This window comes from Anthonomus grandis, chromosome 22 (assembly GCF_022605725.1).
Source record: "Anthonomus grandis grandis chromosome 22, icAntGran1.3, whole genome shotgun sequence".
Lineage (NCBI taxonomy): Eukaryota > Metazoa > Arthropoda > Insecta > Coleoptera > Curculionidae > Anthonomus > Anthonomus grandis.
This window is the reverse complement of record NC_065567.1, coordinates 6213735-6231241: the sequence shown is the minus strand read 5'-3', so window position 1 is coordinate 6231241 and position 17507 is coordinate 6213735. Positions and strand designations below refer to the sequence as shown.

General features: G+C 30.9%; 1 protein-coding gene and 1 long non-coding RNA gene across 2 annotated transcripts in view; one reads left to right on the top strand and one right to left on the bottom strand.

Annotated features, from left to right (window-relative positions):
- Positions 1–966: 966 nt before the first annotated feature.
- LOC126748708 (transcription factor SPT20 homolog) overlaps positions 967–17507 on the top strand; it is a 70177-nt gene continuing 53636 nt past the window's right edge. Inside the window, exon 1 of the mRNA XM_050458094.1 lies at positions 967–1091. Within this exon, the coding sequence (XP_050314051.1) occupies positions 1070–1091 (22 nt within the window). The 5' untranslated portion in view covers positions 967–1069. The remainder of the gene's footprint in view (positions 1092–17507) is intronic.
- On the bottom strand, positions 13626–14568 carry LOC126748709 (uncharacterized). The gene is made up of 3 exons (XR_007664803.1): positions 14307–14568; positions 13895–14259; positions 13626–13838 (listed from the first exon to the last, which is right to left on the bottom strand). It is a non-coding gene; the product is annotated as an uncharacterized LOC126748709 (long non-coding RNA).

Below are 17507 nucleotides of genomic sequence, written 5' to 3'. Positions count from 1 at the left end.
AATAGTAAATAATTTATACTACAATCAGACTACTAATATCAAAGAGGATAATGAACTCTCAGAAGAAGTAAAAATACAACGTGGTGTAAGGCAAGGACGTTTACTCTCGCGGTTTTGGAGGAAATAAGAATGGAAGTAAAGATTAATGAAACACTCATTAACAATCAAGATCAAGTAGTGACGAGCAGTGACGAGCGAACTTACCTTTTAAGGTAAGTTCGGACTTTAATATTTATATTAAAGTCCGAACTTTAATCATTAGATCATCAGTTTAACAACAAGAAAGCCTATGTATCAACGGAGAATTAGTAGAAAAAGTCAGAAAATACAAATACTTAGGAATAATGTTCAATGAAAGTAATGAGTACACTAAAAAAACTAAATCAAGTATTAGACAAGTCACAACCATATTCAACAGAATGAGAAATATGTTATGCAGTAGAGATCTTAAGTTACAATCTAGAGTCACAATACCGAGATGCTACGTTTTGTCATGGTTGCTATAGGGGGTGGAATTCTGGATGTTAAAGAAGAATATATGATCGGTTGAAGAATTGGTTGAAAATCTATAGCCAACATTCTAAGAGAAGATGGCACCTAAAAAAAAGGAAGAAAACTTGTAGTATTAAATCTTAATATAAACGATATAGGGAAAAATAACATTCTAAATAGTTTTAATATTAGGGTTAACAAAAGCAACATTTGTTGCTTTTGTCAACAACATGATTTATGTATTGTTGTATTTACTAATTAGGACATTTAATACAAATCCCCATGCTATAGTTAACAAACGGCTATTATTTGTTAAATTATTTTTTACTCCATTTTATCTTCATTTTTAAACTTTTTGTTTTATTCTCATAACAATATTTTGAACATCGGTACCGGGTATTAAGTAAGATCAGCATAGAACACCGTGTATAGTATAGTAAGTTTGCATCTTGGCGAATTGCAGTGATATATCAATGGATCTGTTGTAAATGATCCTTTCTCTTAAGTTACGTATATAAATGACTAGTCGGTACGAAAAAGTGCCAGTTCGTTATATTCTTGTGCCTTCTGCTCTAAGATGTACCTTGCGTTTTTGCTAGGTAATTTGATTTTATTTATTTGTATTATAGATGTTGTAATGTAATGTATTACGTTATTCGTGATTTAGTTTTAATGTGTAGTGTTGGTAAAAATATTTGTGTTTTGCGTAGGAAACGCACTTAGAACGCACACTGTTTTAATTTTTAAAAATTATTTAAATTGAATATGTCTTACATTAAGTTGTCAAAACTGAAGGAATTTCAGGTAGATATAAATATTTAATTTCATAGTGGTCTTCCCTAAATGGAAATTTTGTAAACAAATCAATTTCTATAAAATATTAATAAAGTGTATCCAACTAATAAAATATATACTAAAAATCATTTTCATTCTGTTTGATTACAGATATATTAGAAGTAGCATAAAAATCAGCTATTGCTAATTTGTTCATACTGTTACTGTTCTATTTTCATCTATCATTATCTCTCATATAGTAGCATAAGTTCAGCTTTTTTTGAAGACACATCCTTATCTTGATCTCTTAGGCTTTACAAAATTCCAAGACATTTGAGAAATATAATTAAGTCTTCTTTCAATTGTTTTTACGATAAATAAGTGAAAATCAACAGCAATTAAAGATGACATACAATAGTATATGTCATATAATTAATGCTATAAATATTAGGTATGCGAAATTTGGAAGGTTGAAGAATAATATAGTTTATTCCATTTAACTCATCTTATAATCCGTTACTTTAAGTAACTTACGTTAAGTTATAAAACTACCATACACTTACAAAATACCAAGTTTTGCAACCGTTCATCGTTTATGTGTAATAAAACATTTCGGCATACTTTTCTATCCCTGTATATATAATTAAAATTCTCATATCTAACAAAATTTTTTTGTGATTTCTGAAAACTAAATTATGTTAGCTTTTAATAATAATAAAACTGTATTCTGAAATACAAATGGTTACAAGTACCGCTTGTTAAATTTAAAAATATTATGTATTTTTTAAATTTAACGTTGTTAAAACATCGTCAGTATCGTTTAGTAAATTAAAAAATAAAAAAGAACAGTTTATTAAACTTTAAACTAAAATGTATGAAATATCGTTACATACAGGGTGTTACTTAAAGGTATGTCATAATTTAAAAGAGACATTCCTGGACCAATTTTAAGTCAAAAAGTTCATATAAACATGGGTCCTAAAATGCTTAGTTTTTAAGATACAGGGTGTTAAAGTTTTATTTTTTTTTCGTTTTTAATAAATTTTTCAAATACGATTTAAAATATTGCACTGAATTTGGCACAGGATATTATGGCATAAAAACACATTTTTTAGATGTTCATCTACTTTTTTTAGCAACCAGTGGCGTAGCTATGATGAATTTTTAATACAATTTTACAAAAAAAATACTACGCCATTGACTTTATTATAAAAATTATGATTTTATCTTAATTATCAATCAATTATAAACAAAAAATTCCTCCATGACTTTTGCTGTAAATCTTACCGTTTGGGTGTAATCGTTAATTAAAAAAACGTCTTTTATGCATAAAATGCATCTTTAAAAATTATGACACTGACATTAATGATTATTTTTGATTGTGTTAAGTTTGATTTTATTTTCAGTTTTTATTAGGTACATTTTTGAAATATTTATTTTCAAGCTATTTTTTACGAACTGGTGAACAAAAAGCAACAACAATTAAATACAATACATACATACATAATTTACAAAAAATGTTGGAAATAACCACCTCTTGCCTCTATGCAGGCTTCTGCTCTTCTTCTCTTAGAATCACGAACTCTTTCGAAAATTCCAGGCGTGTTTCGTATAGTTTCACATCCGTCAATAATTCTATTTCTTAGTTCTTCTAATGTCACAATTGGTGTCTGATAAACCAATGTTTTTAGGAGTCCCCACAAAAAAAAATGTAGGCTATTTAAGTCAGGTGATCTAGGTGGCCAAAACTGTGGTCCTCCACGGCCTATCCATTTATTTCGGTAGACTCTATTTAAATGCTCACGAGCCAATATGCTAAAGTGGGCTGGAGCACCATCATGCATAAACCAAAGTTGTTGCCGTAACTGAAGAGGAACATCTTCGAGAAGCAAAGGCAAATCATTTTGGAGAAAATTACAATAATTCTGTCCGTTAAGGCGTCCTAGTAAAAAAGATGGTCCAATTAAATGATCGGATACGATACCGATCCAAACGTTTATTGAAAATTGTTCCTGAAAATGTGTCTCTGTAATCGCATGAGGGTTTTCTTGAGCCCAGTAATGATTGTTATGGAAATTGATTATTGCATTTCTGGAGAAATTAGCTTCGTCCGTAAACAAGATGTTCACACCAAATTGAGGATTTTGTGTTACTTTTTGGAGATACCATCTACAAAATTGCGTACGCGGTTGATAATCTCTAAGAAGCAATGCCTGAACATTTTGTATGTGAAAAGGATATAACAAAGAATCCCTTAAAATTTCCCATACCGTCTTGTAGCAGATGTTCAATACCATACCAATTTTTCGTGTACTTGTGGTCGGATCCTCTTTGACTGCCTGTAGAACAGCCTCTTCAACTGCCGGTGTCCTAACTGTACGGGGCCTTCCCTCGGCAGAATTAGCCTTAAAACTCCCAGATTCAGCCAGACGACGATGAATGTTTATAAATATTCTTCTATCTGGGACAGCGCGATTAGGATACCTTTCTTAATACAAACGCCGCGCCTCCATAGTATTACCATTGGCAAGTCCATAAAGGAAATGCATTTGCGTCATTTCCAAATTAGAATAATCTACCATTTTTTAACTAGTACAATTCACGTTTTAAGATCCAAAGGGTACTAAAAACAAACTGTCAAGAATAATCACTAACGCAAGTGTCATAATGTTTAAAACAACAAAAAACAATTTCTGGTAACGAGCAAAGCTAACTTGATTTATTTCCATAATTTTTAAACATGCATTTTATGCATAAAAGACGTTTTTTTAATTAACGATTACACCCAAACGGTAAGATTTACGGCAAAAGTGATGGAGGAATTTTTTGTTCATAATTGATTGATAATTAAGATAAAATCATAATTTTTTTCGTAAGTCAATGGCGTAGTATTTTTTTTGTAAAATTGTATTAAAAATTCATCATAGCTACGGCACTGGTTGCTAAAAAAAAGTAGGTGAACATCTAAAAAATTGTTTTTATGCCATAATATCCTCTGCCAAAATTCAGTTCAATATTTTAAACCGTATTTGAAAATTTTATTAAAAACGAAAAAAAAAAATAAAACTTTAACACCCTGTATCTTAAAAACTAAGCATTTTAGGACCCATGTTTATATGAACTTTTCGACTTAGAATCGGTCCAGGAATGTCCCTTTTAAATTATGACATACCTTTAAGTAACACCCTGTATACGTTTAAATATTATTACCAGATGTGACTTAGAATGACTTACTTAGGTTTGATCATTGATTCTGATTCTGAGTATAAAAATACTTACATATCTTTTCTAATAAAAATGATAAAGCTTTTTTAAAGAATCCTATAAAATTTGTGTTTTTGTTCCGTGACTTCGCAATTTCTTTAAAACAATAATAATGCAACGAAAGTTATGTAAATAAAAAAACCAGTGATTTGATGTGGAGCAACCATAAGAAAACAAAAAATGAGATCTTCACTTTTTCTCTCTATTTGGGTAAGAGTAATAATAATTATAATTCGAATGTTACACAGGCTTGCGATATTTAACGGTAACCCACTCACTATGCGATCATTGCTTAAATATTACGGTTATTATAAAATTCTACCGTCTTTACCGATATGCAATCTCTGCAGATGCACACTTTGATATTTTAATATGTATTTATATAAATATTAAAATTGCTTGGGTACAAATTGGTTACTATTTCTGATATATACAGAATTACCATATCGAGAATAGTTAATGTAACAAGGTTAGTTAATTTAGAGAAAAGTTGCTTCTTCTGAATTTCTGATGGTTATGAAATATATATTGTAAAAATGTAAGGATAAAACAGGAGTTCATCAAAAAATACAAAGAATTTATTTAATCTTAAAACAAGTGAAAATAAAAAAATATTAAAATACAATTTTTAATGCCAAAAGAACGATACGCGTTTCTGGTCAAAAACCAGGTGTTATAGAAAAAGAGCATTTAAATAAAAACACCAATTTTGATCCAAGCGAAGAGCGACTCGTGATATAAAAGAAACTATATTTCTTATGCGGCTTTCAAAAAAGATTATACATTTTAATTAATCAATTAATCCTTGTTTATTAAAAACGCCTTAACTAAATTTAATATGATATGTTTGTTTTCTCTTTTTGTATAAATACAGGGATACAGGATACAGTTGGATATACAGGGTATATCACTGTATCCCGTATCCCTCACTCACCCAAACACTACTATTTAAAAAAAAAGAAAGAGAAAAAGATAAATGCAAACTCAATCAACATAAATTAGTTACGAAGCTTGTATAATATTTAGGGAAGAGTTTCTTAAATCTCTCCTATCTAGTAGAGATTTGGTCATGACAATCGCCGGTTGGTTATCTGTTGGAATGTATTTTAAAATTACTATATTTTGATTAGTGTGCTCTCTCATTAAATTATACTTAATAACAATGTATTTGAACCGTTTATGATAAACATGATTATTGGCTTATACTCTACAACCGTTATTATTTACGTATACAGGGTTACTGGTAATTCGATACATTCCTTTGGAGATGTGATAGGGGAGGGGGTAAGAAGTAAATTGAACCCTAATATGTATTATGCAAAAGTTGATAGTTTTCGACATATTTAATTTTTTCTGTTTTTCTTCAAAATGTAGACCTTAGTGGTTTAAAAGGCAGTTTCCAGAAAATCCGCTGTATATTTTTTTAACTTTTTAGGCAAAATACATGCTCAACACAATAGTGTTTCGTTTGTAATGGCAAAAGTCCCGCAAATAGTTGTAACCATAGGTAAATTCTCGATGCAAAGTGTAATTTTCTTTTCTTAAATAAAATACTACACTTTCTAGTGGATATTTTTTGAAAAAAAATTATGCTACATTCTTCACAATTTCCTTAAAACTTCCTTATTACCTAAGCTAGCTCACAGGATACAAATGCTTAAAAGTTAGGTGACATGGTTTTGTATTTTTATTATAAATTGTAAAGTAACGCATTTATCAGTATTTACCTTCACAAATCTTGTTCAAAATGAGAGCCTCTATTGCGAATACAGGCTCGGCAGCGCCTTCTCATTTCAGTCTTTGTTGTTCTAGTTGTTATGGTATTCCTCATCTGCTGGGCAGCGTTGGTTATTCTTTGGATAAGATCTTCCCGGGTAATTATTGGGGTTGTATAAACCAGTGCTTTCATTTGACCCCATATGCTATAATCAAGCGGGGTTAAGTCAGGGCTTCGTGCTGGCCAAGCTATTGGATCTGACCTACCAATCCAACGATTCGGGAAACGTTCATCCAGGAACTGCCGAACTGACCGCCGAAAATGAGCTGGACAGCCGTCATGTTGAAATATCATTCGTCCTCTAACGGCGAGAGGAATATCGTCAAAAAGATCTTGTAGGTCATGTCGTAAAAAATTTTCATAAATATCCCCGTTTAAATGGTCTGGGAAAAAATGTGGTCCTATTACATCCCGGCCAATAAGTCCCATCCACACATTTACAGAAAACTTTCTTTGAAAACTGGTTTCTCTTGTTAAACGGGGATTTTCTTCGGCCCAAAAATGAAGGTTATGAAAATTTGTAATGCCCTCATGACTAAACTTTGACTCGTCCGTCCACAAAATGTCGGTTAAAAAAGTTCTATTGTCTGCATCAGAATTTATAATAAATCTGCAGAATTCTACCCTTCTTATCGGGTCCCCTTCTTCCAATCCATGGACAGGCGTATAATGGTAAGGATGGCTTCCCATTTGCCGAATCGTGGACCAAACTTTCCATTGCGATGATCCTGTTTGCTGCGCTACGGCATTAGTGGATGTGGTTGAATCGTCTTCAAAATGTCTTAATATTTCCTCCTCATCTTCTGCTCGATATACGCGAGGAGCGCCAGCGTCACGTCTTCTTGGTTTTACGGATCCAGTTTCAGTGATAGCTCGGTAGGTCGAAGCGAAAACACGGACATTTGGAATGCGGCGGTTCGGAAAGCGACGTTGGTATTCTCGGCGAGACTCCGCGGCATTACCATTGCAAAACCCATAAACAAACATAATATCTGCATATTCAGCGTTAGTAAACGTGGCCATAGCGCAGAAACCAATAGAATACCTTCTTTGAAAACACGAGAAAAATAAACTCGAAACTCGTAATTTAACTACTTTCCACAACAATTATTGCTGTCAGACTATCTACACATCAAATTTTTAACAATAAAATTAAAAAAACAAATTGTTGCTATAGTACTTAAATACCATAGAAGTAAATACCACTTGGCATTTTTCAAGTGCGTGTGTTCGATAATAAAAATACAAAATTCTGTTAAAATTTTTGGTAGCATTTATAGCCTATGAGTTAGCTTAGATAATAAGAAAGTTTTACGTAAATGTTGAAGAATGTAGCATAATTTTTTTTCAAAAAATATCCACTAGAAAGTGTAGTATTTTATTTAAGAAAAAAAAATTACACTTTGCATCGAGAATTTACCTATGGTTACAACTATTTGCGGGACTTTTGCCATTACAAACGTAACACTATTGTGTTGAGCATGTATTTTGCCTAAAAAGTTAAAAAAATATACAGCGGATTTTCTGGAAACTGCCTTTTAAACCACTAAGGTCTACATTTTGAAGAAAAACAGAAAAAATTAAATATGTCGAAAACTATCAACTTTTGCATAATACATATTAGGGTTCAATTTACTTCTTACCCCCTCCCCTATCACATCTCCAAAGGAATGTATCGAATTACCAGTAACCCTATATAAATAATTGGCTCTTTTAAAATGGAATTAATATCTTTTAAATGAGATTCAAGTGATAAAGCTTCCCGTAGGCCCTCAAAAAGTGCGATATACTTTGCTTCTGTAGACGAGGCAGAATGCCTGCAGAATATTGTCTATTGGTATTGCAAGACACTGTATAATTTTCAAATAATTTAGAAATTGATCCTGTTATACTTTTGAGATCTATTTAATTATTTTTAACTTCAAAGTCTTCATAAATATTATAGTCCCACCAAAATATTATTCATTCAATTTTGGATATAAGCTAATTTCAGTTCAAGTGTACCTTTTATCTACCTGTATATCTGTACCTGTTATGTAATTTTACGTTTAAAGCTTTAACATAAATCTGTATTGTTTTTATTTTGGCACCTACTTAATAAATTTACAATACAATTACAATAAGCATCCTATTAAATTTCGACAGAGTGCATGAATGTTTATATCAGAATTAAAGTCGTTATATTTCAGTTTATTTGGTAAAGGCGTAATAACTAGTTTGTAATCGGTCATATTAAATTTAAATTAAACTTGGACTGAACCCTGATCTAAAGAAATTGTATTTTGTAAAATCAGATTTAAAATGTAGTTTATTGCCTGTCAAAGTTGCTATAAGCCAAAGGGTGCCTGCAATTGCAAATTCATTCAATAGTCATCCTCATCTTAAAGTCAGACAAAAACTCGGATATTATATAAAAATAACACAAACAATTACTGTTCTGTCAACTTTTGGTATATTAAAATAAACTTACCGGGGAACCTCGGTCCCCTAGCAGTAGAAAGTAGAATCTATCTCAGTATATATCAATTAACACAATGTTAAATTTCAATATTTAGATATACGTTAATAGGATTTCTCTTTGTTTGACGACTAGCTAGTGTCACCTAAAATACGAAGGGCTTCCCCAGATGCTCCACTGTCACTAAACAGTAAGCATCTCAACAAATTAGACAGAAGATAAATTTCTACTATAACCTCACATTTATTTGTATCAATCAAGCCGGAGGTAAGGCCCTCAGTCTTACCAGCCAGCACTCGAGGAATTGCGGATTCATTCCTAATTGAGGCTTTCACACCTAATAGTACGGTCACCAAAATTGCGCAATATAAAAACAGATTTGTACAAACTTGCTCATACTGGCCATACTTTTAAAGATCAACTATTTCTCTCATATTCATTACTATTAAATTCAGCACCCTCATACCACCAGTTCTTTTACCCACTTCTTTCAAATGTTACTTTCTGGCTGACTCACTCATTAACCTTTTTTGTATATCCTCTGGACCAATTATTAGAAAGATTTTGCCATATACAGTTTATTATATATATATAGTTATTTAATGATTATAGCATGAATAGCATCTATCGATATAGAATAAAAATAGATTAAAACAGTTTGGTTTTAAAAGGGCAAACGCATGTATCTTGAAATTGAAAATAAAAAGAAAAGAATAAAATAGGTTTAACAATTTTTATTTTAGGTTACCTTAATACCTAAGAAGCAGAGTCACGATGTCTGTATTGCCTTTGGTAATTATTACGTCATCAACATATAATACTACATAGGTATTTTTAATTATATTTCCCCTTATTTAAGAAATATATTTCGGAATTTTTAAAGTCGTGCTTAATTAATACATCATTAAAACGTGCAAACTAGCATCTTGCTGGCTGTTAATGTAACCGTATAATGATTGATTTATTTCGATTACAGACTTGGTTATATTTAGCTGTGGAACCTTCGGGTATACGCATATAATTTTTTTAATTTAATATGCTTTTTACACGTCAATTTGATGTAACAATAAATAATATTGATTAGCTAGAATTATTAGCAGTTGAAAAGTTGCGATTCTAGCCACGAGTGCAAGAGCTTTATCGTAATCTAATAAATATTGTTGATTAAGACCTCGAGCTTTATCTTGCTTTATGTATTTGTGGATTGTCATAGATATCGTCAAAGTCTATATATTTCAATCACTTGAAATATATATGGGTACTTTGATACCGTTTTAAATGTTAAATATCCACTTACAATCGACTATATTTTCATTTAACGGTTTGTCGACTAAGGACCATATCTTATTTATTAATAAAGATTTTATTTCTTCTTTTATTGCTTGCTCGCACTGAATCGTCATTATATTTGATTTCAGTTTTTTCATTTTCAGTTTAATCAAGTTTTTGAAATTTTGTAAATAAGTTGTTGTGCGCATTGATTATATAAAGCAGAAGCCTCATTATATGAAGCAGAAGGAAGTTTTTTATTTTGCTTCAGCTCAAATCGATATTGTAATTATTATTCGGTGACAATATACTAATATTTTTGTAAAATCAAATTTAAAATGTGGTTTATTATCTGTCAAAGTTACTCTAAACCAATGGGTATCTGAAATTGCAAATTTTTTAAAAGAAAAGTTGATTAAGAAGAATAAAAACATACATTTTTTTAGGCTTAATGTTAGATTTTCGAAGATGCAGACTATTTATGTTTTCTTCACATGTCTTACTTGGAAGAATAATCTAAATATACTGCAGTAATATTTCTATATGGTCCCAAAATCTTATTCATTAGACGTTGAAATACTTCCGGAGCGTTTGTTGTTTTTGAGCGTTGTTTTCTTCTACTGGAATACTAGTAATTGCCTTCAAATGATTTCCTACAATAAACAGGTAAATTAATAACATGCTTTTTTAGTTAACCAATTTAAGCGATATTTTCTTTGGTTTTGTTTGCTAATACTTTTCGACAAACTTTAGTTCTTTGCTATCTTTTAGCACTAGTAAGCCCGGTTGTTCCAACCAATTAATTTTGGTACGACTTACAAATGATCTGGATCCACAAGAACCTCCACTTATCATTTGACGTCGTCTATCTTTATATCCAATGTTATTTTACCCAAAGCCTTTATATAACTTGAACCATATTTTTTTCTTGTATCAGAATCAGTTATTTTAGAATCAGTTAAACGAATAAGATTTCAACTCGATCCAAAATCCACAAAACTGTGCAAAATAGTGCCCATAGCTGAAATATTTTTTATTAATTTGTGTTTCTGGTCACAATACCCTTTCAGTATTCGTTCGTTGCTCTTTTGAGGTTTCTTACGTCGGTTTGTACAATCTTGGGCTCGATTTCCTTGGCGTTTAAAGTAGATGAGCTGTTCTTTGGCCTTTCCAAATTGCCTTTCAATTATCTGTTTGAATCCGTGATTGGTATCTCTCAAGTTCTAAGGTAATTCAGTGGAGATTCTTCAGTTACACAATCTGATTATAAGTCTAATCAGACACGAGATTGCATCTTCACCAGTTACTTTGCATTGGTTAAATAATGCTTCCTTTTCGTAATAGTAGGTTAAGGATGATTCGTGTCCATGCTTAGTGCATTGCATCATTTCTTGTCAGGTAAAGTAAATTGATGCAAGATACTTGCCAGTCCTTCCAACTTGGTTAGTACATTATAATTAGTACGTTCATCACTCCAATTATAAACACTTTTTCATTCGTCAATTCTGTCACACCATCTTGCTACTGTTTGTCCTTAGCCTCAGGATTGAAATGTGGAACGTTTGCTAATAAATTTGCTTCGTCAACTCTAGCTGTTTTGTTTTTCATTTAAAATTCAACTGGTTTGACTAAATTTCCAACCATTCCAGCAAAATTGGAAATTATATTTTCTTCAGTGATGTCACTGACTGAGTCGCTGGAAGTAAGAGTTGGTTCGTCTTCATCTGAAGAGGAGTCCACGATATGAATCCTTTTTCTCTTTTGAATTGTCATTGATTTTTCTTTAGCTATCTACCAAGCCAAACACGAAAGATTTATTACAAATTGAAAAGGAATTAAATATGCAGCACCAATAAAAATAAAATCAAAATAAACTCAGCCCAACGTTTCTTATCACCAAATACAAATTAAATTATTAAAACGTCTTAATACTTACGACCTATTGTACCTTCATAGTATGTAAAATAAAGAAGATTGCTTGACACACTTCAAACCACTTCGCACGGATAAAATCAAAAATTTAAGACATCTATTTTTTTATTTAATATAATAATTCCTCTATAAATTTAATATTATGGTCGAAACTAAAACCAACAAATAAAAGCCAGATGCTTTATTAGCTATACGGAGTCGGACCAAAAAGAAATAGTCAACTATTATTATTTTATTGGCCTATTTGAGAGATTATGTTACATAAACACTAACAGGAACCGATATTATAATTTTATGGAGTACAGGTTTAGTAAATTGAGTTTATATATTCATTGGTTAAAAAGTTTTGAAAGTGGCTAGTTGATTCCTGTGTTATTTTGTGAAAAGCTTTGTGTTTTACTAAAATCCATTAATTGGGTGAGTGTTTCTCACAGAGTATACCTTAATGCTTTATTATATCACTTGCTGCATTAATTTACTGGTTTTATTAAATTATTTATTGGAAATCTGCTTTAAACAATTTTTAACAAGTTTACAAATTAGAACTTATAATTTGTAATGAATTTTTAAAGTACAGAGAAGTAAAACAAACGTTTGTCTACAATGAAAGAATGTAGTCTAATCTTTTGTGAATTTAATTGAAGATGATCGTTCTGTTATTTGGGTACTGTCGCATGTCCAGCCCTTCTATACTCAAGGCTTGAAATAGTTAAAAACACTGGTGCGTCCATCTTTTCAGTTTTTACTAATTATTTGCGACGGGGTTTCTTGCGAGCATACGTTAAAAGACGAATATGCCCAGCCAATGAGAGCATTCCGGCACTACAGAGGCGTGCCGCCAAAATTCAAAATACGAATTTTTCGATGCCTGTAGTTAAACAGCGAGATTTGGCATCTCTGACCTATACATTTGCTAATATAGGACTTTGTTTTGTTAGGCATTTATATTTTAGATCGAAAAAGAAATGCGATGTGCATATAAAAGACGCTCAATAAAGAAATATTTGTAGCTGTTATAGATTCTTAAATTAATGATTTTTTTACATATAATTACAGCGTGATCAAGATTTTTAAGAAAATGAAAATAGACAGTGTTGCATGGAGTCACAAATTAAAAAAAAAAAAAACAAAAACCAGTCACCCTCAGGACACAAGTCTAGGTTTCTTTAGTAAATAAGTACAAGTGCATGAGTGAGTACGGTATATATAAAACATTAAACCATCCAAAAATATTGGCATTATTATTAACGATAACACTAATGTTTTTTTGGTATTTTTATTTTAGCTTGTTTTATAGATGTTTTTTATGGTATTACATTAAAATTTACTATGAAATTACTTCTTACATGTCATATTCCTATGATAGGTATCGATTATTTAAAATTTTCATAATATAATAATTGTCAATGCCAATACAATTTGAAAACTATATAAATCATTGTGATGACAGTTTTGAAATTACTTTGAAATTAAAAAATTCCCATCATATTTATCAAATATCTTAATGTCGACTAGCTTAGTGAAATGTTTTAACTTTTAGCAAATATACTTTAAATTTTATAATAATAATTTTTAAAATAAACTATACTTCGGACTCTATACTATATTAAAATGTATTATATTATATTATATCAACAACTTAAAACTAAATTGGTAGAGAAGAAACTAAATCCATCAAGCTTGGTCTGTAAACTAGCACTTCTGATCACAACTGATCCTACAAAGGATTAAAATTATGAATTAGTCTAGGAATATAAAAATTAATGCAATATTATTCTTTAAACCTTAACTAAAATTCTTGACGGGCATGTCCCTTGATGCATATGTTTCCCCCCGACTTAATGTTTCTCATTTTACAAGAGCTATTAAATCCTAAAAGTAAACAACAAAATATACAATTATGTCTGATAACTAAGAGTTTATACAACCTCTGATGTTGCTCCTGTTACAATTGTAAAATATATGTTCCTCTCCATTCTTAAATTTATTTTGGGTCTGACAAGCATAATCGACTTCCCTCTTACTTTGTTCTCTATAAGAGGTATATTCTTTGAAATTCCTAAAATTTAAAAATGATTGTTTAATCTTTATTTTGTGAATATTAAACAAAAATGTTTGTTTAAACTATTAAAATAAGAAAATGTCTAGGTATCGTTGGTACACATTGGACATATAATGTGTTTCTTGTATTCCTGGCCAAAAAATTCTGGGTGGAACTTCTTAAAGATGTCTGTTTCTCGTAAATGTGCTTGAAAATTCCTTCTCACAGACTTCGCAGATTGCATTTTGTTGGCTGGAAAATACATAATTCAGATTAGACCTAAAAAAATTATTTCTTACCTTAGTGTTGCCATAATTATCGTAAACAGATACTGCAGCAGCTAAAAAAGAAATTATAGAGGAAAGAAATCACTGGACAGTTTACTAGAAATTGAAAATCAAACACTAAAATGTTTGTTTTTGAACTCAAAATTAGTGTAGAACCGAATATTATAGACAACGGAGTTAACACTAAGCACTATGATTGCTCTGAGCACTCAAATAGTGGCAAAATCGATTTAAATAATAATTATCGGTGATAATTAAATCATTCAGGAAGCAAAGCAAATAAAATGTTACGAGGGTTTTTAATATTAAACAACGGAAAGCGTTCATCAAAGATTTTATTTGTCACCCAAAATTTTACAGACAAGCTGCGACTTATCTTCCGATAATTAATTGCGTATATCTGATCCCGTTTCGGGTTTCGAGAGAGTGAAATATTTTACCTGACCTAAGCATAACAAAAATGTAGAAAAAGATTAGCATTGGTGACTAACGGAATTTATGCAAAAAAAATGATATACTGTATGTGCAGATATTAGTAAATAATATTATGATTATTATTAGTATTTATAATAATCATTGTATGAAAGAAAATAAATATGTATAAATATATATCTAACAATAATGATATACATACATGTACATAAATATATATGATATACATAAATAATTAAATATTAATAACAGGACGTAATACTCGGCCATCCTACTTTTTGGTCGTCCTCGACTTCCTTTTATTTTCTCTGAAAACAATAAAATATCATTTCAATTTATATAAGCATTTTGCCTTTTGTCTCTTTTTTTTTTCTATGAGCATTCAATTTTTGTTTTGTTGGTTTTATGCTCCCATTAGAGCTCCGTTTTTTTTTCTTTTTTTTTTATGCCCATAAAAGCGTTTTTAGTTTATTTTTATTATTTTAGTTTTATGCTCCCATTAGAGCTCTGTTTTTTTTTTTTTTTTTATTTTATGCCCAAAATGCTTACCTCGTGGTAAGCATTTTGCCTTTTGTCTCTTTTTTTTTTCTATGAGCATTCAATTTTTGTTTTGTTGGTTTTATGCTCCCATTAGAGCTCCGTTTTTTTTTTCTTTTTTTTTATGCCCATAAAAGCGTTTTTAGTTTATTTTTATTATTTTAGTTTTATGCTCCCATTAGAGCTCTGTTTTTTTTTTTTTTTTTATTTTATGCCCATAAAGGCGTTTTTAGTTTATTTTTATTATTTTAGTTTTATGCTCTCATTAGAGCTCTGTTTTTTTTTTATGCCCATAAAGGCGTTTTTAGTTTATTTTTATTATTTTAGTTTTATGCTCCCATTAGAGCTCTATTTTTTTTTTTATTTTTTTTTTAATTTTTTTTTTTTTTTTTTTTTATCCCTCTAACAAATCTAAAAGTTCATCTGTACTATTTATTGAACTATCCGAAGCGGATTGTTCCCAAACTCCACCAGTATATACTTTTACCTGATCCACCGGGACAGTTACTGAGTACTTCTTATACCCTTTCATGCCCTTTAAAGCAGAAATTGTATATCTGTCATTTGAATGGACTTTGCTAATTTTATATGGGCCTCCATATTTAAGACCCGTTTTTTTATATACATCTGTGTTTGCGGTTCCTGAACCAGCCCACAGTACTAGATCGCCCACTTTATAGGATTTTGCAGGTTTTCTTTTAGAATCAAAAATTCGTTTCATTTTTAATGCCTGTTTATCCATTTTTTTTTTGCACTTTGCGAATCTTGTGTTCTGTTTACCTTTGGATTGGTACAGTCTAAAGCAGGATGTTTAAGTTGGTCAAACCCAAACATTAATTTGTGAGGAGACATTCCTGTACTCGAATTTATGGAGTTATTAATACCCCATACCACATCCGGTAAAACTAAACACCATTCGCTTTCATCAGATATACTTGTATTAATGGCAGTTGTTAAAGTTAGGTTATACCTTTCCACTTGACCATTTGATCTGGGTGAAGCTACAGCATTTAAAATGTGTTGAAATTTGTATTCTTGAGAAAAGTCTTTAAACTGTTTACTTTTGAAAGCCTTTCCGCAATCTGAAACAATTCTTTTAGGCACAGAAAAAAAACTAAAAAGGTCTTTTAAATGTTTTATTGTTTCACCCGATTGAACGGTTTTTGATGGTCTTGCAAATAAATATTTAGAGTATGAGTCAACTACCATTAATATGTAAGAATATCCACCTACACTTTTTGTATATGGGCCTAGATGGTCAATATGCCATGTGTGTAAAGGCTGATTTGGTTTGTCAATTGGGAAAAGAAAACCCTCTTTTCTTCCGTATTGACCCCGTTTATATGCACAGTCTAGACAGGCAAAAACATATTTTTTTATAAATTTTGTCATTCCTTTAAACCAAAATGTACTTTTAATTAGTGATTCACATTTTTTATAGCCTAAATGGCCAATATCATCATGGTATTTCCGCAGAATATTAAATCTTGCAGATTTAGGAATGACAACTTTTTCTTTTTTATCTGCGGTTTTCCTATAAAGTCTGTGATCTTTTATAACATATGTATTTTTTGTTTGTTTGTCACAATCGTGAGATTTTAATTTTTTGTAAATTAGATTTAATGCCGGATCTTGCAATTGAATGCTTAGGAACCAATCTTGTGTTCCAATAGTTAGGATATTATTAGATGTAGGGATATTTCGACTAAGTGCGTCGACGTGGAGCATTTTGTTTCCAGGGCGATGATTTATTTCAAAATCATAATCCTGTATGCTTAACCACCATCGAGCAATTCGGGGAAGAAAGTCGCGCTTTGAAAATGTAGAGCGCACTGCAGCGCAATCAGTGATAACGGTAAAATGTATCCCTGCCAAATAAATATGGAACCTTTTGATTGACTCGACTAAAGCTAATGTTTCGAGTTCATAAGAATGAAAAACTTTTTCGTCTCTGCTAGTGGCTCTACTAAAATACATGACTGGTTTAAAAAAGACCCTCGTGGTTTTGTAATAAAATACCCGCTACACCCGATGAGCTTGCATCGGTATGAAGCTGAGTTTCTAGACTTGGGTCATAAATAGTTAGAATTGGTCTGGAGGTTAATAACATTTTAATTTTGTTAAAAGCATTTTCTTGTGCTTCCGACCAAGTCCATGCAGCATCTTTTTTTAATAAATTGGTTAGAGGAGAAATTATCATTGCATGATTTTTAATAAATTTCCTAAAATACGAACTTAGTCCCA